At 41.0% G+C, this 25,036-nt stretch overlaps 3 protein-coding genes across 4 annotated transcripts in view; 2 read left to right on the top strand and 1 right to left on the bottom strand.

Moving 5' to 3' along the window:
• Positions 1 to 827: 827 nt before the first annotated feature.
• LOC117450643 (serine protease HTRA3-like) lies at positions 828 to 6,844 on the top strand. Its single transcript, XM_034088557.1, has 8 exons — positions 828 to 1,254; positions 2,115 to 2,220; positions 2,371 to 2,593; positions 3,003 to 3,197; positions 3,309 to 3,341; positions 6,211 to 6,355; positions 6,445 to 6,495; positions 6,785 to 6,844. Exons 1-8 carry the CDS (start codon positions 828 to 830, stop codon positions 6,790 to 6,792), a joined length of 1,188 nt encoding a protein of 395 aa, XP_033944448.1. The 3' UTR covers positions 6,793 to 6,844.
• Positions 6,845 to 8,592: 1,748 nt separating this feature from the next.
• On the bottom strand, positions 8,593 to 11,628 carry LOC117452303 (homeodomain-interacting protein kinase 1-like). 2 transcript variants are annotated; one of them, XM_071204314.1, is made up of 8 exons: positions 11,494 to 11,628; positions 10,706 to 10,881; positions 10,388 to 10,579; positions 10,084 to 10,265; positions 9,720 to 9,963; positions 9,368 to 9,454; positions 8,887 to 9,285; positions 8,593 to 8,799 (listed from the first exon to the last, which is right to left on the bottom strand). In XM_071204314.1, the coding sequence occupies exons 1-7, from the start codon at positions 11,504 to 11,506 to the stop codon at positions 9,100 to 9,102; spliced, it is 1,080 nt and encodes a 359-aa protein (XP_071060415.1). In that variant the 5' UTR covers positions 11,507 to 11,628; the 3' UTR covers positions 8,593 to 8,799; positions 8,887 to 9,099. The 2 variants fall into 2 exon arrangements, with proteins under 2 accessions (XP_071060415.1, XP_033946736.1); XM_034090845.2 differs by having other exon boundaries at positions 8,597 to 8,799; positions 8,887 to 9,248.
• Positions 11,629 to 19,993: 8,365 nt separating this feature from the next.
• LOC117450374 (neuronal acetylcholine receptor subunit beta-2-like) overlaps positions 19,994 to 25,036 on the top strand; it is a 41,597-nt gene continuing 36,554 nt past the window's right edge. Inside the window, exon 1 of the mRNA XM_034088284.1 lies at positions 19,994 to 20,581. Within this exon, the coding sequence (XP_033944175.1) occupies positions 20,536 to 20,581 (46 nt within the window). The 5' untranslated portion in view covers positions 19,994 to 20,535. The remainder of the gene's footprint in view (positions 20,582 to 25,036) is intronic.

Genomic DNA, 25,036 nt, shown 5'->3' with positions numbered 1-25,036 from the left:
TTGAAATAAATAAAACATATAGCTGCACCCAAAAAGAGTTAAAGGTAGGGTGGGTAAGAATGGAGAAACCAGGGCTGCAGTCGAATAGTCCATTTAGCTTAGGAACCTTCCTAACCGAGTGAAATGACCCGGAAGTCCCTCAGTGGCAGCCATGATAAGTGCCGTTCGAATTCTCTATAGGCGTACAAACTGTAACTATAAGTGTCTGAAATAAATATGTGTAATGAAACAAATACCAATAACTGTATTACTTTGTTTTCTTATGCACAATTTCTTCATACTGTCTTTGTCTTTTTCGTCCTGCATTTATTGTGCCCCCCTCAGAAAATAACTGGCCCCAGCTTGGCCCCCCCCAGTCAAATTGGTCTAGAACCGCCACTGCAGAGGAGACGCGTGAACAATTGATTAATGTACAATATTTCACTCTGAATTGTTGAAGAGAAGAAGTATATAGTTACATAAGAAGATCTTAATAAAATAGAAGCATCAAACGTGTTTCTCAATTATATTTGAGTATGCACTTACTCTACTGGAGGAATAGGCTGCTTTTATTTAGTGTTGTGCGTTTTATTCCCACTGGATGGCGTGCATTATCAGCTACATGTAGTGAGTGGCCTCCAACTAAGTGATGTAGTCACCAGGTTGTCAGAATATGCAGGCAGGCCCTGATGACTAATGTCCGGAGTAAAACTTCCAGAGAGCTGAGGACACGAGCCCAGTCGATCTGTGGAAGTAGCCATCGGGTCCAAACACAGAAAATCATTAAGAAAGAGATATTAAACAATCCAAAAATATCCACCATATAACTTTGTGTCAAGTCTATCACAATGCAGTTACTTTTACTCGCAGCTGCATTTCTCTTTACGCACGACTTCACTGGAGCTGTGCGTCCAGAAAGGTGCGCGTCCCGCTGCGAGGTGAGCTCGTGTCCGAGCCCCAGCTGTCCTGCCGGCGCGTATGTCCCGGACAGATGTAACTGCTGCATGGTGTGCTCCCCCCGCGAAGGAGACCCTTGCGGCCGAAAGAGCGACCTGCCCTGCGGGGATGGCCTGGAGTGCAAGCTGCTCGCTGCGGGGAAGCGGCGAGGCTCCAAGGGGGTCTGCCGGTGTAAGATGGAGCATGAAGTGTGCGGGAGCGGCGGGAAAACGTACGGGAATGTGTGTAAGACGAGAGTGGCCAGCCGCAAAGCTGAGCAGAAGGGGAGACCTGCAGTCAGCCAGGCGCATAAAGGACCCTGTGTTCCCTCATCCACAGGTAGGACAGCTTGGAGTGCGCACATTTTGGGGGATGGGCAAATGATGATCATCCAAATGTATAAAACTTCTTTAATTGAGTACATGTTTCTGTTGTGATATGTGCTTAAACGGCATTCTCATGGTTATTATGCATAGCACACGCTGTGATAGTTATCAGTGCCAAATCAGTACAAAGAATGTTCGGTAAAGTTGGAAAGATATTGACAAATTCGGACTTGACGGATCTATTATTCGGAAACCAAACACCAACGACGTCTCCTAACATCTGTAGTAAGGTAAACAACTCGCTAAACCCTAATTGTCATAAAACAACAAGCCAAACACGGTCCTATCATACAGCAAAGTGCTACCAAACTCAATTCACACATAAGTGGTCTCCTATTGGTTGTACATAACATTTTCATTTGATTTTTTTCATATTGGTGTGTTATTTGAAAAAATCCCCTGCTATACAGTGTTACCAAAATCCCTTCACACATTAATGGTCTCCTGTTTGTTTTACCACCGCAAAATCATTTATCTTTGCATATCTTTATGAATATTTATTGTGTAAAATATTAAAAACTTCACTACTATACAGTGCAGTGCTTTAAAAATAATTTCTCACATGATTTGTCTCCTTATCGTTGTACTACACAACAAGTTGTTGGTGAATGTTTCATGTGAAAAATATGAAATCCATTTCATATTTCTTCCTATTTATCTTCCATAGTGTATGTTTTACTAACTAGATAACACATTTGAGAATTTTAGTGGCATTGCCTGTCTCAAATTGTATATTAATCCTACAGTAACTAACTATCGGTTGTGTGTTTGTGTGTGTATTATTAATGGAGTTTGTTCTTCATGCCAGTACAGGTCGCTTCTCAATCCATCCCAGCAGCCCTCGCTACAAGTTCAACTTCATCGCTGACGTGGTGGAGAAAATAGCAACAGCTGTTGTCCACATTGAAATGTTCATAAGGTGTGACATTTGTTATAATACATAACCTTTTAAATTATACATATAATTATTTGGGTAGCCTTCACACATCTTGTCAATAGAAACATAACACAACCTGCACCCAATATAAGACGTGTTACAAATGTAAGCCTCACTCTCTGCCGTCTCCAGACACCCCCTGTTTAGTCACCACGTGCGTCTCTCCAGCGGCTCTGGTTTCATCATGACCCCGTCAGGTGTGATTGTGACCAACGCTCATGTGGTGACCACGGATGCCATTGCCACGGTAACAGGGCGGCTGCGCGTGCAGCTCCACGACGGTGACGCATACGAGGCTGTGGTCAGACATGTAGACAGGAAGGCAGACATCGCCACCATCAAGGTCAATCCCCAGGTGAGAGCGTACAAACTCAGCACAGGCACATTAAGTCTAGACCATATCCTCATAACATTCTCCACTCTTCTCTCTTCATCCAAATCAAAGTATGCTATGGTACAAAAACATTCTGAACTACTGCACAATAACCCACATCCTGACACGTGTCCTTGACAGCTTTCTGCTAGATATTCTTAGCCAGATACTTTCCTAAACACCCGCTCTGTGACTCAGAGACACCGCGCCAATGTGTGTATTCTCACACCCACATCTCAAATACTAAGACACTTTTGTTTTCATAACACTTTTTCTTAATTTCTCTCCCAGTATGTCTCTATTGCACATTTATTTAAAAATACATTTCAATGTTTTCATTCGTCACGCCTGTCTGTTCTGTGCTGGTATGTTTGATCCCACATGGGAGCAGAAGAAGCTCCCTGTGCTGTCTCTGGGCCGTTCAGCTGGTCTGAGGCCAGGGGAGTTTGTGGTTGCTATTGGCAGCCCCTTCGCCCTGCAGAACACCGTCACCACCGGCATCGTCAGCACCGCCCAGAGAGACGGAAAGGAGCTGGGCATCAAGGACTCAGACATGGACTACATTCAGACCGACGCCATTATTAATGTGAGCACAGCACACACCACAGCGCATGAGGTTTTTTGTTGCATAACGATGTTGGTTGTTTGCATATTTCTTAAAATGTCAATGTTATTGTTTCATCTTTTCTGGGAGAAGTATGGAAATTCTGGAGGACCTCTTGTTAACTTGGTGAGTAGTGTTATGATCAGCTTAATATTTTGAGCTCACATATGATTGTACGCTCAAGGCCCACTCGTGGTTGCTGAAATTCACAGAACAATTGTATTGACTGTTTTATACCTTCATTGACTGCCGACACCTTCCTCCTTTTACACAGCAGTTCGAGGCCTCTAGTTATTAACAAGACTAAAAACAGTCTCATGGCGGCCGCATTTTGCCATTTTTCGGGCCTCTAAAACGGACATCTATAAATATAAATCTGTGTAATTTGAACCGGATTGCAGAAGATCAATTCCATACACCATGTGTTATGATCCATTTAAGTATGGCACAATACAAGGTGAATACATATGTGTTTTATTTGCCTTCTGGACTGTAAGCTTGGAGATTTAGTGAGTTTTAGTTTTGATCTATATTATTAAAATTGACTTTTTGTTTTGAAATATCTGCACTTCAAATAACAAATACAAACTTGTTGCATGAAGAAAAGGATAAAATAATGTAATTGAATGATGAAAGAGGCCTTATTATGCATCTCTCTGCCACACACTCCCCCCCTGCCTGAAACGTATACATTGTAGTGTTTACCTCCGCGACATAGTGACATCATTAAATAGGGTCGGGACATCTCTAAGCAGTTGACCAATTACAACAGAGCTGGCCAGTCAACCAATCAGAAAAGACTGGGCTCTGGTTTCAGACAGAGGGTGAAAAGAGGTGCTGCTGCACAACCTAAAGAGCTTTTTGAACATAAAAGCATGTAAACATTTCAAAGTAGAGGCAGAAAATATAAATATGAACCTGAAAATGAGCTTAATAGCCCCTTTTAAGACGTGAATCAGACTGTATTCCATGCTAACATTTGCATGAATAATTGCTTTATTTTGTATCAGTGCCTGCTTATGGCAACATTTCTGGTTTTAACCTGTATGAACTATTTTCCTTTAGGTAATATTTGTACTAATGGCAATGATATTTAAGCCTTTTTTTACCCGACACTAAAGTCCAGTCTAATTGTATGGGCTCAGAACAGTCTCATAATACACACATGCACACAGAAGGATTCACACTTGTATTTCCGGAGCCACACTTGTGTTTTTCAAAGCACACACAAATGTGTTCCGTTTCATATACATGTAAATAAAATCCAAATACAGAAAAAAGTTTTACATATGTATTTTTGATCCTCACATATTTGTTTTCCGTTTAAATCCTCTGAACCTGCAAACACAAACCGCTTCCTGTGCACGGATCGCTGTGCATTCGTGTGTGGGTTTTTTGAGACTCCCCTGACGGTCAGCCGATTCGTACTTGTAATTTTTTCTATCTATAGCCAATCAGATGTCTCCTCAATTCTAAGCCAATCACATGAGCGCACCCCCACGAGGGTATGATTTATTGCGTTCATGACGTAGCGCTTCATGTACGCATTTTGCGCAGTCCGGAGCTGACAGGTCCATGGAGCCTGCCTGCAGGCGCTAATCTCAGGACACTTCCACTCTCAGTACAGCGCCACTTTCCGAACAGGAAATGCACGCAAATACAAGCCTTTATATTATTAAGGTACAGCGCCACTTTCCGAACCATTGATGAATGCTTGTGTACACAAAAACGGCAGGCAAAACCGTTTTAAATGTGTGTTTCCTGTGTGGCGAATACAGCTGCTTTATTTATGTCTGTATGAAGTTGTTGTGAGTGTGCGAGGGAGCAGCTACAGGTTAGCTTAGCCTAATCGATCAGTGCACTACGAAGCCAGTGCTAGACAGTGGCCGTTTCTCAATCGCGAGGATGCTTGCTTGGTAGCACATGTCTTCAAATCACTTGCTTCAGAAGCTAGGCAAGAATCCTTCCTGGCATTCGGAAAACGAAGAGTGGAACAGGCTAGCAAGTGTGCAGGTGTGCATCATATGAGAGGCCACGCCTTACATTTTCCGCCACAGATTTGGGTAAATTGGTCCGTGCGCAAAGCATTGTGGGGATTTTAAGGACGCGAAGTCTACCCATGTGCAGCCTCGAAATTACCCCCAAACCAAGTACGCGGCCTCGGTGGAATTCCAAGTATGCTGGAGATTGGAACAGTCCTTCGGCGGCACTCGATGACGTAGCAAATATTGGCTTGGAAGTCAGTTTCCTCGAGATTGAGAAACGGCAGTGAACTGTCAACGGGGGGGGGGGAGCCCCGCCGGTCATTATCGGCCGATATTCACTCTTAATAGTTTGATCGGTGCTCTCTATAAAGGCCGATCAGGAGAGCAGGATCTGATCAATATGGACATAAAAGCGAGTGAAGTGTAACCGGACGCGAGAGAGAGATCAGCTGCTGAGTCTGACGGAGACACGCAGCTCTGCATAATCACCTGATGCTCCGCCCTCTGTTTAGCGAGCTGACCGGACAGCGCAAAATGCGTATATGAAGTGTCATGAACGCAATAGATCATACCCTCGTGGGGGCGCGCTCATGTGATTGGCTTAGAATGGAGGAGACATCTGATTGGCTATAGATAGAAAAAATTCCAAGTATGAATCGGCTGACCGTCAGGGGAGTCTCAAAAAACCCACACACGAATGCACAGCGATCCGTGCACAGGAAGCGGTTTGTGTTTGCAGGTGCAGGGGATTTAAACGGAAAACAAATATGTGTGGATCAAAAATACATATGTAAAACTTTTTTCTGTATTTGGATTTGAATTACATGTATATGAAACGGAACACATTTGTGTGTGCATTGAAAAACACAAGTGTGGATCCGGAAATACAAGTGTGACTCCTTTTGCGGATCATGAAATACAAGTGTGAATCCTTCTGTGTGCATGTGTGTATTATGAGACTGTTCTGAGCCCATACCTTTGAACTGTGTTAATGTTTGTGTTGCTTTCAGGACGGTGAGGTGATAGGCATCAACACTCTGAAAGTGGCAGCAGGGATCTCCTTTGCCATACCCTCAGACAGAATCAGTCGCTTCCTCACAGAGTCACAGCCCAAACACAGCAAAAGTCAGAGGTCAAAGGCTGAGCAGCACAGAGGTACTAATATAGTTTCAGTTTTATGTCCTGTGAGAGTTTAATGCCTATGAAGTGGTTCCAATCACAGTTGTTGATTGTTGTTGTGACAGAAAAGACAAAACTCCAAAGAAGACTTCCAGAGGAACCACAGGGTGATGCAGGTGAGAGCTGTTGTAATGCTTTAAGTTTTACCTGTGTTGTTTTCGGAGATGAATATTCTTTAGCCATCAGGATGCTTACCCTGAACAAAGCTTGAGTTGTGACATCCACACACACTTTGAGTAGTTATACTAACACAAATTTAACTCAGCTTCTATTTAAAAGACAATGGACTTTTCCCCCAGTTTCTTTCAGTGAAACTACTTTTTATCCTATCTGAAAATAAGTTTATTAGTATTGTTATTGGTATTTGTAACACTGATGTGAGCGTTGTGTTTTTTTGTGCTTCAGTCTGGTAGCAGAGTTGAAACGTCAGAATCCAGACTTTCTGAGGGCTGCGGTGAATTTTTGTGCAACAGGTCATACCTGACACTCAAGCAGAAAAGTATGTTCACACACTCCTGCAATAAGCCAAGCACACACACTGACATCGCAGTGAGGAAACCCCGATGGGAAACGGACAACGTGTCATCAAAGTAGCACTCAATCGTTGATTTTCAAATGCTATATTGATTGCCATTTTGTATTTCTTTTTTGACATTTGGTCTGGTGTTGTCAAGTTGTTACATTCATTTGTAAATTATTTGTGCAAAAGACATTACACTTGGTTTGTTTAGCTCTTGTTACATTTGTGTTGTTCTGTTAGCCATTTTAAACCAATTTCGCATCTCGAGCTGCTTAGCTCGCTAACTTGTGCTAACGTCATGGGCTCTGCCGCAGCCTGTGTCACTACGGCAGACTGAAAGGTGGTGAATACTTTATTTTAACTTCAACCCTCGCAAAAGGACTGTTTCAACTGGATTTGATACATTTTTGGGAAGTCCCGAAGAGCAGCTTGATTTATTAAGGAAGAAGAAAACGCCACAGCTAGCTAACTAAAGCTGCATTCACATGATAAGCTAATTTCTTTGCGGTGAAAACAGCCATTCAAGTGTCGTTTCTTTAGTTAAATTCTCTGCTCGCTAGCGTGGCTACATTTAGCCACGTCATCTTATTGGTTGTGTGTTGAAAGGTCAGCAGTACCCAAAGGTGGGAAGTAGTGGAGTACAAATACTTTGTTACTTTACTTAAGTACATTTTTCTGGTATCAGTAGTTTTACTCCACTACTTATTTTTCTGACGACTTTTTACTTTGACTTCTTACATTTTTCACACAAATACCTATACTTTCTACTTCTTTCATTTTGAAAACAGTTTTGTTACTTTAGTTTACTTTAGCAAAAAAGTATTTAGTCAGCCACCAATTGTGCAAGTTCTCCCACTTAAAATGATGAGAGAGGCCTGTAATTTTCATCCTAGGTATACCTCAACTATGAGAGACAAAATGAGAAAAAAAATCCAGAAAATCACACTTTCAACTCCCTCCAAAGATTTTCTATGGGGTTGAGATCTGGAGACTGGCTAGGCCACTCCAGGACCTTGAAATGCTTCTTACGAAGCCACTACTTCGTTGCCCGGGTGGTGTGTTTGGGATCATTGTCATGCTGAAAGACCCAGCCACGTTTCATCTTCAATGCCCTTGCGAAGACATCAGAAGGGTTAATTACTTCTTGTTTAAAATAAATATAAAACAAGAGTAGTTTATTTGTGATGTGATTTGTTGCATTGTGTTTTGTTCTTATTGGACTGCATTCAAACCTTGCATGTATCAGGACACATGAGGACTTTGAACCTCAATTATGAATCATGATTTGCACTATTCAAAAGTAAATGTGTATGAAGCACCAGGTAGGGAATCTGACTCAGGATCTACATGGCAATAATTGTGTTGGTTCATTTTATTTTATTTATGTTTTGATGTTCAAGCAATACAAAGGAGAATGGCGTTATGTCCTCTTTTTCCCTGGTATAACAAATATGACTTGTTTTGGTACCTAATCACTCCTCCACCTGTCGACTAATGAATACCAAAGACCTGGGGCCTAAAGCTGCCTTCAAAACAAAAGCATATAGTCAGACTAACTAAAATATTGGCACTAATGTAATGCTCACATTTCTCTGTACAAAACAGCAATACAATACCTATAACAATATATGTATATATATACTTATATATAACAATAAATAGGACCAGTACATCTCTTCTATAAGTTCACCACACATCACACAAGTATTTTTTAAGTTGAAGTCAATACATTTACTGACAAAGAAAACAATCACAATAAAACAATAGAATAAATGAAGACCAGGCAATTGGCTGGTTCAGTTGCTGTCACAGCGGACACAGGAGAAGAGAGCGTTTCTGATGCTCTTCAAGAATCTCCTGACTCTGCTTTTTCTTTCGCGGCGGGTCACTTTGATGACCTCTGAACAACCACAAAGAAGCAGGATGTTAGTGCGATCAAACAACTACAAACACATGAGACTGTGAGGGCTTTAGACATGTGACTTACCAGACTCCATGTGAGCAGCTTCGTCCTCAAGCTTAAAATAAACTGTTTCTGGCTGAGCAGAGACTATTTGCTCGGGAAGAGTCACAGCCTTGAACGCAACACTTTGGACGTTTTCAATGCTTTGGAAGCTCTCAGTCAGTGAAGGCTGTGGTGGGAGACTCTGCTCAGCCTCTCATCATGTCAACAATCACGGTTTCAATGCTTTGGCTGACTTCAGGGTCCTGCTCCACAGCGAAGAACGGATGCTCCAGGACTGTGAGGGGAATAATCCGTCCACACTTGTCCGGCAACAGCATATTTTTCAAGAGGTCCACAAAGTTCAGTAACTCCTCTCTCTTGGCCAAGTGTCTGTAAGGTATTACCTGCAATACATTGAAGGTAAAACATGTCTAAGTAATCCTGTAAAATGATGCAAAGCAGTCAGAAAATGTATCAGAGAAATCCTTGTAATGACATTATATTATCTAAAAAGACAACCTACCTCCACCAGGTCATCAAGAGACCTCAGGTAAAAAAACGGGTTTCCTCTGAAGTGATGCCCAGTCTGTAATGCAAACTCCCATGGAGTCTAGAGAGACAACGTTTTGGTTACATTGTTTATCCAGACAGACACACACACACACACACGCACGCACGCACGCACGCACGCACGCACGCACGCACGCACGCACGCACGCACGCACGCACGCACGCACGCACGCACGCACGCACGCACGCACGCACGCACACACACACACACACACACACACACACACACACACACACACACACACACACACACACACACACACACACACACACACACACACACACACACACACACACACACCTACCTTAAGTGTCCAGATTTGCTGGTTGTAGCTCCCCTCAATGTTAAAGTAGAAGCTGCTTTTTTGTCCACGGTTCAATAGAACATCTGGAGGCTGACCCACCAAGTCCACAATTTGTTTCAGTGTGTCATATTCGTGGACCGCAGGGAACAGAGCAAAGCCTGCTGCTATTTCCGCAGCCACAGCACCGAGAGACCACATGTCAATCTGTTCACTGAAGTCCATGCCCAGGAGGACCTCTGGTGCCCTGAGAGGAGAGGAAAACTTCTTGTTAAACTCACTTTTGTTTATTTTCCTTTACAGAAACAGACTTCCGATTTTTGCATCAAAGCCGCAGCCTCTGTGCCACATGTTTTATTATTCCTACCTGTACCAAAGACTCTGAACAGCAGTCCCTGGAACGGCCTCGGACACGTGGCGAGCCAGGCCGAAGTCAATGAGTTTGACCTGAAGCGGATGCTGCAAGCGGTTCACCACCATAATATTCTCAGGCTTTATATCAGCGTGGATTATTTCCAGGGCCTCAAGGTGGAGCAGTGCTGTTGTCAGCTGAAGAAACACAAAGATTGAGATGCTTTAGGATCACAACAATGTACATTTTTAGGTCTGATTTCCCATTAAATCTCAAGTAATTAAATGATGCTCCTAAAGAAAGGAATGATTTCACATACTTGACGTAAAACTGGACGGATCTCAGCTATGGGCAGAGCGTTGTGTTTTCTCTGCAGCATGTACTCATAGAGACTCAGGTCCAAGTGCTCAAACTCCAAACAAATTAACTTTTCATGGTAGAACGAGCCATACCATTTCACCAGACTGCATTTATCGGCATCGAGAGTCTGCAGCTTCTGGAGAATTTTAATCTGTGGAAGAAATACAAAATGTATTATTGCTATTTGTTGTCACCTTCAATACGAGGTTGTAGGTTTCTCATTTCAAAATAACTCAACACGTAACTTCAGATTTTATAATAAGAGTTTGTAATCTACCTCTTCCATAGCTCGCTCAAAGAAAAGGGGTCTATCCTTGGATATTTTAACGGCCTTCTTTGTGTTGGTTACATTGTCCATACACATGGCCACCTTACCAAAGCTGCCCTCCCCGAGAAAGGCCTGCACCTCGTAGCCGGAGGACAGCAGGGTCCCCTTGTGGATCGGGAAATCGTCTGTGGAGGAGAGGAGAGAGGAGGAAATGGACACACAATTAAGTTACATTTCCCAGTCCACAAAACAAATCACATCACATTGATCAAATTATACTAGCTTTCTGTAATAGCTGGGAAACGAATTAACAAAACACAACACTCTTTTTTATGAAAATGTTTAGGATATGTCTGTAGTGATTGAGAAATGAAGTAGTCAAAGTATTAAACAATTAAAACATCACTTTGTTGTATTATTAAGCATTTTTAAGCACACATTTTCCCCTTAATAAAGTACTAATTGTGTACTTCAAGGAACAAAATATTAGGATAGACAATTGTTACTGAGATTATTACAACATTGTGTTTAAAAAATGCACATTTATTTAGATGTAACAGGAGTATTCACAAATATGTACTCAATTACTGTACAAGATTTAAGATCCAAACAAAGATATTTCTAACCATAACATGTTACTTTCATTCTATTTTTAAAAATAGGAAACATTAGTACTAAGCCTGGTTCTTATTTTGTAACCACAAACTAAAACAAAACTGTGTATTGAGCAAACATAAACTTAAGTCTGTTTTTCAGGACTTTACTTTACTGACTGTTGTTTACTACTCTCTGCTTACCTGTGACTGACATGTCACTTATTGTCTCTGATAGTACTGAATCAAATCGTGCTTGTGTTGAAAATGCGGTGAGGAGCAACAGATGTGTGTCTGTGCGTCTCAATTTCAGGTGAATAACTGAACAGTTTCCCTGGAAGCCGGTCCATATGTTTCTAAAACCTTCCAGTGTTCCATTCTGGAGTTCCATCCATTCTGATGGAACGTTCCAAAATGGAAGGCATATGCAATTGAGGAAACATGTAAAATGTATTTTAAGAAAACATGAAAGTCACATCAATGTAAATCCTTGAATAGGCTGAGATGTTAAAAAGTGAAAAGAGAAGCTTTTTTACACACTCTGATCCTCATGCACATGCAGTTGAGTGCATGCATGAGCATCAACCTACTAACAGCAGCAGACACCTGTCAGCTGCAGGCTGTTTATAAGAGCCACTCAGTAGGTCACTACTGCCATCTAGTGGTGATACAGAATTTCTATGACCAAATTAAATACTTTTTTCTTCTTATCTTTTTAGAAAGGTTGGCTTTAATTTACTTTTTTTTTTAGAAAACTATATTTGAAGCACATAGCAGGCTATGAACAGATTCAACTGCATCAATTAAAAAATGTGGGTAAAATCCAGAGGTGGAAGAACACTACAGTGTAAAAATACTAACAATACTTACAAGTAAAAGTCCTGCTTTCAAAATTGTACTTCAATTGTAATAAAAGTGAAAAAGTATTAGCATCAATCTATTTTAAGTACCAAAAGTAAAATACACTACTGGGTTGCTTAACCTATAATAATATATGATAATGTATGTGTCAATTTATATCTTGTACATATTGGGGCGCCGTCAGGGATTTTGGGCCCCATGAAAAGATATCACATTGGTTACCTAAACATTTTTTTCTTAATGTTCTAAAATTGTTCGGGCCCCTGTCAGTCACGGGCCCTTAGAATCGTCCTAACTTTTCACCCCCTTACGGCGCCCCTGTGTACATAGCTAAATCTGCAAAATAACAAGTAAATAAGTCTGTCAAGTTAACGTAGTGGGGTAAAAAGAAGAACATTTGCCAACAAACTCTAGTGGAGTAAAAGTTAAAAGTAGCATAATATAAAAATTCTAGAGTAAATGTACTTAGTTACTTTACACCACTGGTAAAATCCTACATGTAACGTGTCGAGTGTATTTAAATCAATCTAGTTTGCACTAGCCATCACATACAGAACAGGTTAAACTGAGTCTTTATTTCATCAAATTACTTTATGAAATCAATCTTTAAGTGACGTTTTGAACCAGATCCAGGCTGCTGCCATGCATCAGTAAAGCAGTAGGTGTTGCATACATCGAGTCAGCTAATCCGCTTAATCTGAGTGAAACCCGTCCAAAACATCAAGGCATGTAATCATCTACACTGTCATATCGTGCCAATAAAGAAAATAGATTTACTTTAAGTCAGTTTCAAGCCTTTCAAATACGCCCCCTCCCCTGTACCTGAGGTGAACTTACTTACTGCAAAATCAGTCTAAAAATCAGTTATTTGATAATATCTGTGAGCTAAGAGATGTTGAGTAAGTACATTTATTTTTCATCAAGATACATTGATTCAACGTTTAATTACGATTTTTGAGGACATAGATTTAATTTTGGAAAGTATTTCTGTTCATTTGTCCAACATGTCATACAGAAAACAGCAACACAGAAATACATGTTATTAGTAGGGCTGTCAAACGATTAAACATTTTAATCAGATTAATCAAAGTTTAAAAATTAATTAATCATGATTAATCACCATTCGAACTATGTCCAAAATATGCCATTTATTTATGTATATTGTTGTGGGAATGGAAAGATAAATGAAAGCAGGCGGATATATCCATTTAACATACAGTATGTATGTTTATTATAACATTTTTCTGCATGTCAAAATGAAAGACAACCCACACACCTATCAATCATCAAACCGTGGGGTCTTAATTCATTACGTGTTGATTTATATCAACGGGGGAGTACTTCAGGAAAGTCGACAGAGGGGGGGGGCGATGTGGAGTACTTCGTGACCACAGAGTGTGAACGTTGTGATCAGCTGTTTTAGCGCAGGTCTCCAGTGAAGGGGGGAGTCTACCTCCGCAGCCGGTTGGCGTAGTTTTGGCACAGTTCCGTTGTACAGACCGACGTTAACAGCAGCCCTGTCTGTGCACACGGAGACCGACTCTGTCGTCCGGTGATCTAACCGCCTTCTGGAAAAGCTTCACAAGTACGTCGGTACGCAAATGCGCTTTATGACACAAGTGACGGTACGCATTTCAGATGACGCACATAACCTGCGTACCAGTTATGTGCACCCCTGTACCAGAGCCATATTATTACTATTATATGGCTCTGCCCTGTACTACAGCAAGAGTATTCTCCGTCGGGACTTCCTGCAACAACACCACGCCGTTATCAAAGATGTTCTATTGAGAAGACGATCACTACGTGACAAAAGTTTTCAAAACCGTGGCTACTGAAATCAATCTTACTAACGGCTGTCTGTGCAATTTACTCCGCGCGAGTTGGCAGACTTTATTTTGCTTACTTTAACATCATTTTTCATGGTGGGGCTAAGCCATTTCTTGGTATGGGTGTAGCCTACCCCAGTCATACCCTGGCGCTGCCACTGGTGGCACGTATGGGGCGGGCCATTCTGCACATGCGTTAAATGCGTTAAATATTTTAACGCAATTAATTCAAAAGATGAATTACCGCCGTTAACGCGATAATTTTGACAGCACTAGTTATTAGTTTTAATATGTTAAATGAACTGGCAACCTTGGTAGTAAATTCAAATATCCTATAAAAATACTATGAATTAAGTCATTGCTTATGTAGAATATGTGCACATTCATATGATATTAAAAGCTAATTATTTGCCAGCCATCAAACTATAAAACACTTTGCAATAACAACATTTTTATAAATGGTTACAGGAAGTTACACATGTTTTGCTGCACATGGACTCACACAAACAGTGACAGAGATGATGTGAGAGCACAGAAGGAGGATTACATGTATACGCTCCAGGGCCTCGATAACATATTACACCTGTATACATAATGTGCTTGGCCTGCTTATCTACGTCATTAATATTGATAGTGTCCTGCAGTACCTGCTATAGATTTGGCTTCAATAAGATTTCTTCTTTCAGACTAGTGAAAGGAATACATCTTCCTTTTTAACTTAGATTTGATTGATTTCAGACAATGAACATAAAACAACACAATAAAACAAACAACATCAGTACAGTGAAAAACATTGTTGTCAAACAGCCAGAGTTTCACTAAATAAGTATTACTGACACAGATGGCGGTTGACATATACATAATAGTAGGGTAGTAGGGTATATCCACAATCATGCTCAATTTGAGATGTTTTTTTTTTTTTACCATAAACTTAGATTGGTAGGTTTGATGTGAACACACAACATAAGGTAACCCCAGTCCCTTACAGTGAGTTGATGCCCCCGGGTCTCATGTTGTGTGTTTGATCTGTCCACTTATCAGAGATGTGGTGGGGAGCAGGGCATTTCTGCAGGCGCCTTCCTGGACTCCTATTTACTTCTCACTCCAGTTTATTTGACCCTATCACAACATCCCTCACCTCCCATTACTATTCCGACGACACTCAAATCCACTCCTCTCCCCCAGCCTCCAAGCCGAGGTGTTCATATCTCGTACACCTCTCGCTCCAATTCACTCTCAAGTAGATGGAGTGACTCTCCTCTGTGGAAGAGTTTGCCCTACATATGACCTTTACATTTTAAACCCACAGTGACTTCTTTTTTTTCATGATCTTGGTGTGGTTATAGAAAACATCTCAAAACATTTCCCCATGTGACTCTTATACTGGCTCGTTGCTTCGACGCACATTCTTAGTGCCTTCTTTCTGTTTGCCACGTCTTACTTGAGGTTTTTTTATTTTAAGAAGCTCTCCACTCAAATGGTCAGCTTACTGTTCGTGCAGAGAAAATAACCCTGGATGATGCTATATACCCCATAGTACGTGTGGGATTAAAATGTGCCCTCTATATGGATAACATATGCTTATTGGAAAAAGAAAAACAATTAATATAATAAAGCAATATAGAATGTAATAAAACTGAGGTCCAGTCTCAATGCTAGCACAAGCGGGAATCCAGAATCCTTTTAATAATAAAAATAATAATAATAATGCATTTTATTTATAGAGCACTTTTCTATAAAACGGAAAGACACTTTACAAAGTAAAAATTCATAAAAACAACACATTTTAAATATATAAAACACAATACCCCTAACCCTTAATTACAGATTAAAAGCAGTTCTGAAAAGGTGAGTTTTGATTTGTGATTTGAACATGGTGAGATTGGGGCAGTGAGGGCTGATGAATACCTGGCATAAGAGTTGATCAGTTTATCCAAATTATTTAATAAAACTAAGTGTACATGTTGCAATTGTGATGTCATAGAGTTTGCTTTAGGATTGGGGGCCAAGGTTAAAATGTCAAATTTAGAATGTTCCTACAAAAAAAGTTGAAGTGAAACTTGTATTAAAAGGGCCATTTTATTATGAGTCGCAACTCGTTCAAATTATATTAAATTGTGGCCATGGTAATTTTTGAGTGACAGGTCGCTACCACAAAGCCTGTTTTTTGCAAGCCACAATTAGCAACCCAATTAAGATCTCAGTTTATTAAGTTACGCTAACCAAGCTAGCAAGCTGGGGTTTGCTGGTATTCAAGCGTTCCTTATGCTAATAGCACATGTCCCGCTGGGCCTCGCTCTTTCTCAGCTCCAACCTAAACAATTGGTTGCTTCTGGTGCCAACAAACAAGATGCTGATGAAGCCAAACTCGAGACAAACACACAAAACGATGGCTACATACACTTCTAAATACAGTTAATGGTGTTTGACGATTGTAAGAAGTGCATTACAAGGAAATGTAAAAAAAGTGTTTGTGACTTTACCCATACGAAGTCAAATCAAGATATGATTGCTGCTTTAATGTCAATCATTATTTTGTCTCTGCCCCAACATTTTAGTGTGATACTGAGTTGCCCGGGAAGGCCCTCTTTTAAAGACAACCTGACACTACATTTAGTCAAAGTAGCCCAGTTGAGTTTATCTTCTTTGTTTACTGTTTATATCTGCATTAAAGATCCTTATAGGGTGCTTTTTTTCTATAACAACCCTAATGAAATAATGCAAATCCGCCACTGGAGCCGTTAACCGCTCTAACATTAGGCGCTCACCCAGGTGTGAGTGTGTTTATGAACAGGGAAAGGCAGGTTGTATGTTGCAAGCTCAGCAATCTTACCAACACACGCACACTCAGCAGACCTTATCGGGATAAATAAAGATTAAAAAACCAAACAAGTACGGAGCTCGGACACAGTAACTCCTCGTCTGTGTAACAAGTTGATATATTGTCAGCACCAAACAGAGTCTGTCCTGACTAGAAATATATAAATGTGTCAGGAATCATCTTGGTTCCTGTCTCTTGAGCAGCCCGTTACAGAGAGAGGGGGCGGTGGAACAGCAGAGTTAGAGAGGGAGGGCGTTGGGGAATTGCCGTAAACTGTGGCGTGCTCATGCCAGTTGACTTGACCGAAGCAGACACACACTTCCATTATGGCGGATTGAAATGTCCACTGGACCGTGTAAAAGGGTAATGTGTTAGCTATATGGCGTGGACTGTGAGGGATTTATGCACATGCTAGAGCCATGAATACTGACACGGGAGTACATCTCTCATCAGTCTTTGTTGTGACATCATTATTTCTGTGTTAGGAGGCTTTATGAGTGCATTAGGAGAATGTGTGTGTGTGTGGGTGTGTGTGTATGTGTGTGTGTGTGTGTGTGATTTAGATTCAATTACAAAAACGTGTATTTATTTTGGTTTTGACACAAGTCTACAAATCTATTATGGCCCCTGTCAGCCAGTAAATCTGCATTGGGTTATTCATGAGCAAGAAGCAGGAATATCTCAAAAAGGTGCAGACTCCCTGTCTTCTCCTCTTTATTGCTTTCACAACCGAGCCTTTCTCTGTCTTTTTCGTGTATCCTACAGCTGAGTGGCCTGCGACATGACTCTCCTTTTAGTGTAATGGCAAATCATAGCCATGTGCGCTTGGTCTGACTCCTGGTATGAATATAAAGGCGAGGCCCACACACTGGGTTTCTGCATAGCAGCCCTGAGATTATGTAATGATTATAATAATAACATTATTTGGATAGCACTTTATGAAAAGATGCAGCTCAATGTGTTTAACAGCAAGATAACGTAACATAATCAATACATAGCAATATAAACAGTTTGATAGGAATACAACTAACTACAGCACTGGAAGTTATTCTTTTCTGAGTTGAATTACAGAAAGGCTGCAGATGGTGGATGAATAAAGACATCGTGGTGACAGCAATTCCCACTACGGCCTGATTTGAAAGTCGCCCTCTGGTCAAAAATGTGTTCTTGTTGCTGTGCAGGGTCAGAGCTATTTTTTGACATTCTCCTGCTGAAGAGGGAACATGTTCTGTGTTCACCTCATTTAAATACAGCTGGAGAGGATTCTGCTGAATCACAACTCGTTTCGGAGCGATTGTCATCCAGTATGCAACAAGTGTCATGTGGAAATAATATTTTGAATTAATAAAAAAACAAGTTTGAGGTAATCTTAAAAGATAAAGATTGTTGCTGATACAGATGCAATCCAAAATGTGCAGCATGTGGATTGTCTTGCTTGGTTTCCCTTTAGCTGGGCATGCTGTTATTGGGGATCAATACAGATTTTTTAGGATCCCAATTAGTTTATCTTGCTGGGGTCCAGGCCCGGTTCCAGAACAAAATGACTAAGGGTGCATCTGAGATTAGAGAGGGTGCAGTGGTAAAGTGCTATTTTTATAAATGGGGAGTGTACCTAACACCCTCTATGGGGGTCCTCACCTCCTCTGGGGGGGTCCGGGGGCCCCTCGGGGGCTCCCCCGGGAAGATTTTCTTTAAAATATTGAAGTTAAAAGCATCAATCTGGTGCACTTTGAGAGCAAAATGAAGAGATCTATGGATCTATGTGCTCTTTGCTTGATTCATGCCTTCCCAGTCCCTTATCACGTAGCCTATAAGAGCATGGCGCCAGTTGTTGTAGCCAGTTGTGGTGAAGGCATCTGACTTACTTGAACCGAAATGTCTACATGCATAGCAGAAGATGGCATCTTTTTTACATGAATATTCCAGCCAATCTCTGTTTTGAAACCATGAGCTGCAAAATGAGTAGCCTACGGGCGAGTTGGGCACTTTTTTAAATATACCTGGGCAGGCTCTGTTTTGCCGAGGTCCTCTGGCACATGCGGGCCGCTGAGGGGTGGCGGTGTTTGGGGCAACGAAGACCGCTGCGGCTGCTCCACCTCCGTGGGCGAGGCGGGCAAAGCCGGCGAGTCGGGCGTTATTGTCCACGACAGTGGCCGCGTGTAACGTAATGTCCCCATGATCTGAACTGTTATTACCTGCAGTAGATACTGCAGTGTTACTGCTGGCGATAAGGGCTGGTTGTTTTAACCATTTTCTGATGTCCATCATCACTGACACTGATAGCTTTGTAAGAACCTTGCAGATGACGAACGCGCAGCGGCACAGGTCACACGCACCTGACATAATAACGTTACTTACCGTTTAAATTGACCAAATAAATGCAGCAATGTTATTTAACCACAATTCCAATTTATTTTATTTCAACTAAATTCTTCTTCTTAATATTCTTCTTATTATTATTATTACTACTATTATTATTATTATTATTATTATTATTGTTATTATTATTATTATTATTATATATGTAATATTTTTCACTTGTTTTTTTTTTTCACTTTTCATTTCTTTTTTTTTCACTTTTCATTTTTCAAATGAGGGTGCATAACGACTCAACTGAGGGTGCAATGCACCCTTATGCACCCCCGTAGAACCGGGCCTGCAATCATGTATACAATAACGAAAATGTATATAAAATAGATGGAGTACTTTAAGTAGGTTTCAACACATTACACTGAAGACGAAACTGAGAACATCAGTTCCTTGTCTTTTTCTAAAATCCTGCAATATCATATTTTATTAGATGTTGTATTTTTGCTTAATGTATTATTCCATTACTCCCCCCTAGAGCCCTCCCCTCTCACATTATGACAACTTCTGGTGACAGCTGGCACGGCATGGCTTTCTGTTTATACTATAACGAATATTCCTGGAGTAAATGTGTCCATAATAGCACAGCATGTCGTAGCCTTGTGCTCCTTTAGCACACATGAAGTGCGCGTTTCCCTCCTTTTCTGGTCGAAGTTTGTGTTCGCTTCGTGCCATGATAAGTCGACTACCACAGCACCACTGGCTCAGCTAACCGACCGGCAGCTCTCCATCAGTTGAAGCCGTGACGCTGCTCAATGAGGAACACACACACACACACTCACACCCTCCTCCTCCTCCTCCTGGCTTCACCTCGGGGCCACACGGAGTTTCGTGGGAAACACATGTACAATGCGCATCCTTCCCGTTCACGCTGCTCTTTCTGCCACTGTGCCGAATTTATTTTAAACGTGTCTGCTTTTTATCAGAGACGACGGAACAGCGCAGGTGAGCGTGGCTACCTACAAGCAGAGAAGAAGTTAAATACGGATTTTTTGTATGGACGACAAGCGCGGCACTCAGTCGGACAGCTGTATTCGGATCGGTTAAATTTCCCCGTGGCTTCGCACAATGGACAGCACGGCTTCTCTAGTAGTCATCTATAAAATAAAAGACCAACATGTTGTCTCTGGCAGATAAACATTGTCTTCAATCAACCTCTTTATCATATTAGAGAAGTTTCTTTTTTATGGTTTGACGCTGCTCAGTATTCCGGTAAAAGGAGATCACTCCGCGTGGAGAGAAGTGAGTTGTAAAAAGGCTTACGATATCGGGACGGAGTATTAACACTGTATATTTCAGCTGTTCACTGTTGATGCAGTTTTTTTGGAGGACAATATAAGAAAGTAGCAAGGTCTTCCAAGAAAGGAGATGACTTCCAGCACTGTCCTCCTGCTCTTCATCCTCTCTCTCACAAGTAAGTTCCCCTGTCAAAGTATGGCTGTGTGGTGACGTATTAAAACGAGTGTTTTAAAAAATGTTCTTATTTATTATATTTTCACCACAAAAACGCGTTGTGATTTTCAAAATGAGTATTATTGATATAGTCAGCTTTTGTACAAAAAAAATGGGTTTAACAAATGTACATTTTCTGTCCATCATTAAACAATGTCCATGGTGCTGATGCACACACAATTTTGCAATTATGCAAAAAGATAAAGACACACTTCAATAACCCCCCCCCTCTCTCTCTCTCTCCCTCTCTCTCGCTCTCTCTCTCTCCCTCTCTCACGCTCTCTCTCTCCCTCTCTCACGCTCTCTCTCTCACGCTCTCTCTCTCGTTCTCTCTCTCTCTCTCTCACACACACACACACACACACACACACACACACACACACACACACACACACACACACACACACACACACACACACACACACACACACACACACACACACACACACACACACACACACCCACCCACACACACACACACACACACACACACACACACACCACACACACACACACACACACACACACACACACACACACACACACACACACACACACACACACACACACACACACACACACCCACCCACACACTCTTTCACACACACACACACACACACACACACACACACACCACACACACACACACACACACACACACACACACACACACACACACACACACACACACACACACACACACACACACACACACACACACACACACCATTTATACATCACTTCAGGGGACATTACATTGATTTACATGCATTTCCTGGAGACTTATCCATAACCAACACATGCCTAACCCTTACCCTTAACCTTACCCTAATCCTAACCCTAACCAAGTCTTCACCCTAAAATTAATGATTCCCCTCATGGGGACCTCCAATTTGTCCCCATAAGGGAAGCCAGTCCCCACACGTGACTATGTAAACAGAGTTAGGTCCCCACAAGTATAGTAATGCTAGACCACACCCACACCCACACACACCCACACACACACACACACACACACACACACACACACACACACACACACACACACACACACACACACACACACACACACACACACACACACACACACACACACACACACACACACACACACACACACACACACACACACACACACACACACACACACACACACACACACACACACACACACACACACACCACACACACACACACATGAAATTGACTTTATTAGGTTTCAGTGAGCTGCAAAGCGATAACTTACCCAATAATACGAATTTGTTGTAGATAATGATGCACAGTTCACATTAAAGGTGTCACTAATTTGAAATGGGCTATTAATGAAATGAGAAGATATCCAGAAGGCTTCTTTGCTATGAAAGGTTAATTACTGTAAATCCAACTGTGAGAAGTCTTTGAGAGGACAGACTGATCAAACTGCTGTTTTTTATTTTGTAATGATGCAATGCATTACACACAATACATAATTCAACCTCTTCTCCACATACCAGAAATATCATACACATTATTTTACTGAAATTCCATTTAATATACTTTTAACCAGCCACATTTGAAATACAATTGAGTGGAAAAGGATATCAACATCACCATCAAATACCCCATCAGGTGTAGTTTATTTGTAGAATAACAGCTCCTCCAGCTGCCCACATCCCCAGTTTTCAGAGAGAACATCAAGGACATGACCTGAGTTTCATTAATAATAGCTAGGCTTCGCTATGTGTGTCTTTAAATAGCAGAAGAGCAAAAACAGTTTCTGATGTGATTGGTACCAGTTGCTGATACAAATGTTGCGATAATGACCTTATACATATTTGTATTCTGTGAGATCTCGTTTACATTCTGGGTATAGAGCCTGGTGATAAGTGTGAGCCCTCATGACTTAAAGAGGCCCTATTATGCTTTTTGAGATTTACCCTTTCCTCTCCTACACACTCCCCCTGCCTGAAACACCTTGATAATAGTCCTTTTTTACATTTGTGTTATATAGTGACATCACTATGTAACACTCAAGCTTCTATTGGCTTCATACATTGTATGTGATAGGCTAATGGGCGGGAAATCTCTCAGCGGTTGACCAATCACAACAGAGCCTGTCAGCTAACCAATCAGATAAACAATATGAATGAAAAATAAAGAACTTTTTGAACATTCAAGCATGTAAACATATCACAGTAGAAATACAATTATGAAACCTGGAAATTACATAAGATGTCACTTGTTGTTCAATTAGCATAATAGGGCCACTTTAAGACCCCTGTGAATCTCTTTGATGACAAAGTTGAGTTTCTATATTCAAACTCTCAACTTTTCCTCACAGACAGGGTCCTAAAAAACTGTTTGTGGTTCATACTTTGAAGATACTTGTAAGTAAAAGCAGATGGGCCCTTGAATAATTTACAGGAGGCTATTTTATACCTACCGCCAAGAGAGCACAGTCTTTTAGGCAGAACACTTGGCTGTCTTCACCAGTGTCCTAAAAGGAGAGCTTCTTTTCTTTTCAACCCGACCTTCTTTCAGGGTTTTTTCCCGGAAATTGCATTAGCTGGTGGGTTTCTCTTTCGCTTTAGCTCAATAGGAAAATAATTAATGAGACAAAAGAAAAATCTGAGCCATCGACGTAATATCCACGCAACAGACAACTAATGGACTCTGACAAAGATCCGATACGACAGGAAACACAGCCAAGCATTATTCTGTTACATCCATCAAGACAAAGATACACTAGAATCAAGCTTTGAATTATTGAAATGATGTAATACACCAAGAAGGCGCATAGCACTTCTGTATCTTTCACCATGTTGTTGTGAGTGTTTGTATTTCCCCGAAGGACTGGTGATTTGACCAGCTCTTGTTATATGCAATAATGTTTGGCACTATTCCCCAGCATATTTGCTTTTACTGAATCTGTCGTAAAACATAGAGATTAAAAAACAAACCAGTTATAAAAAAATATACAACTTCATCAATTGTATACATCACAGTCTGTTGTGGAAGTTATAAAGAGCCCTTTTGGCCCTAGAGGGAGCTTTGTGAAAAATTGCATATTTCTTCAAGATATCACTTGAGCCATTTGCTGGGTCTGAAGACTGCTTGTTTAACATTTTGTAGCCTCCTCATTTCTGCTGAAAACTGGCAGCTCGATGCTACATTAGCTGCTACTACCATAACACGCCTAAATATTTGACACAACATGCTATTATCAGTTGTCATTCCCATTATGTACCAAGGTGAATTGGGCATAAGCATCTGATGGCGAAGCGTCCCCATTTGGCCATATCTTCTTGCAAATGTAATGCAGCAACATCCTTGGCTTCTCTTTGCTGCATTTCTTCAGCCATATACATGAATAAATACGATACGATACGATATACTTTATTGTCCCCGTAAGGACATTTGTTCTGGACTCCGTCCTGCAGTTCCGCATACATGTACATATACAAACATAGTGGACATTAAGAGACATACACATATCATCAGTCATACACCGTTTGAACAAACACAATACACAGACGCTAGGGGTGTAACGGTTCACAAACATTTCGGTTCGGTACGTACCTCGGTCTTTTGGTCACGGTTCGGTTCGGTACGTTTTCGGTACAGCAGAATTTTTTTTCACAAAACAAAACATATATTTTTTTATTATTATTAAACTGTGAATAATGTATTCACTCAAATAAATACAAAATATAATAAGATAAACATTAAGGTGCAGCATTTTGATGAACTGAAATAATCTGTATTTGAACTTTACTGTACTAGTACTCACAAAACATAAACTATTAGTTTTGGGTTTTTAATTATTATTAAACTGAATAGTCACTCAAATAAATACAAAATATAATAAAATGAACATTAAGGTGAGCATTTCGATTAACTTAAATAATCTGTATTTGAACTGTACTGTACTAGTACCGCAGCCAGTTTGACATTATGACTTGCTTGTCATTGTATTTTCATGTTTTTTTATAGAAAGATGAACTTGTCCACATTGCTTGTCGAAAGGGCAGATCTGCTGGCACTAACAATGTCTCCTGCTGTGGAGAACACCCTCTCGCTACGGACAGAGGTAGCAGATAGAACCAGGTAGCGCTTTGCTAACATGGCAACATAAGGATACTTGGCGTTTGTAATAGCTTTGGCTCGGTCTGAACTCTCTGCGAGTGGTGGAGGCTTAAATGCTAGCGGGAGTTGGGTTTGCACTTCAGTCTTTTTTCTTTTGGTACCGGTGATATTCACGTTCAGGTGATGCCTTTTCAAGAGTGTGCCAGTTTGATGTATTGCCAGCCGCGTAACCAATTTTAGTTGAACAATGCCGACAAACAGCTTTGGTTCGTCCACCTGTCTTTGTCCGTCATCCTTGTACGTAACTGCGAAACCAAAATGTTCCCAAACCGGAGACTTCAATGATGCTGGA

The sequence above is a fragment of the Pseudochaenichthys georgianus genome, chromosome 1 (genome assembly GCF_902827115.2).
Source record: "Pseudochaenichthys georgianus chromosome 1, fPseGeo1.2, whole genome shotgun sequence".
Classification (NCBI taxonomy): Eukaryota; Metazoa; Chordata; class Actinopteri; order Perciformes; family Channichthyidae; genus Pseudochaenichthys; species Pseudochaenichthys georgianus.
The sequence above is the reverse complement of the archived record's forward strand: the minus strand, read 5'-3'. Positions and strand labels throughout refer to the sequence as shown.

Coding starts and splice junctions, on each gene's coding strand:
- LOC117452303 (XM_034090845.2), bottom strand. Junction 10,266..10,387: donor TCCGTCCAGTTTTACGTCAA/GTATGTGAAATC, acceptor GTGTTTCTTCAG/CTGACAACAGCACTGCTCCA. Junction 9,964..10,083: donor GTTCAGAGTCTTTGGTACAG/GTAGGAATAATA, acceptor CTCTCCTCTCAG/GGCACCAGAGGTCCTCCTGG.
- LOC117450643 (XM_034088557.1), top strand. CDS start 828: ATGCAGTTACTTTTACTCGCAGCTGCATTTCTCTTTACGCACGACTTC. Junction 2,221..2,370: donor CACATTGAAATGTTCATAAG/GTGTGACATTTG, acceptor TGCCGTCTCCAG/ACACCCCCTGTTTAGTCACC. Junction 3,198..3,308: donor AGACCGACGCCATTATTAAT/GTGAGCACAGCA, acceptor TTCTGGGAGAAG/TATGGAAATTCTGGAGGACC.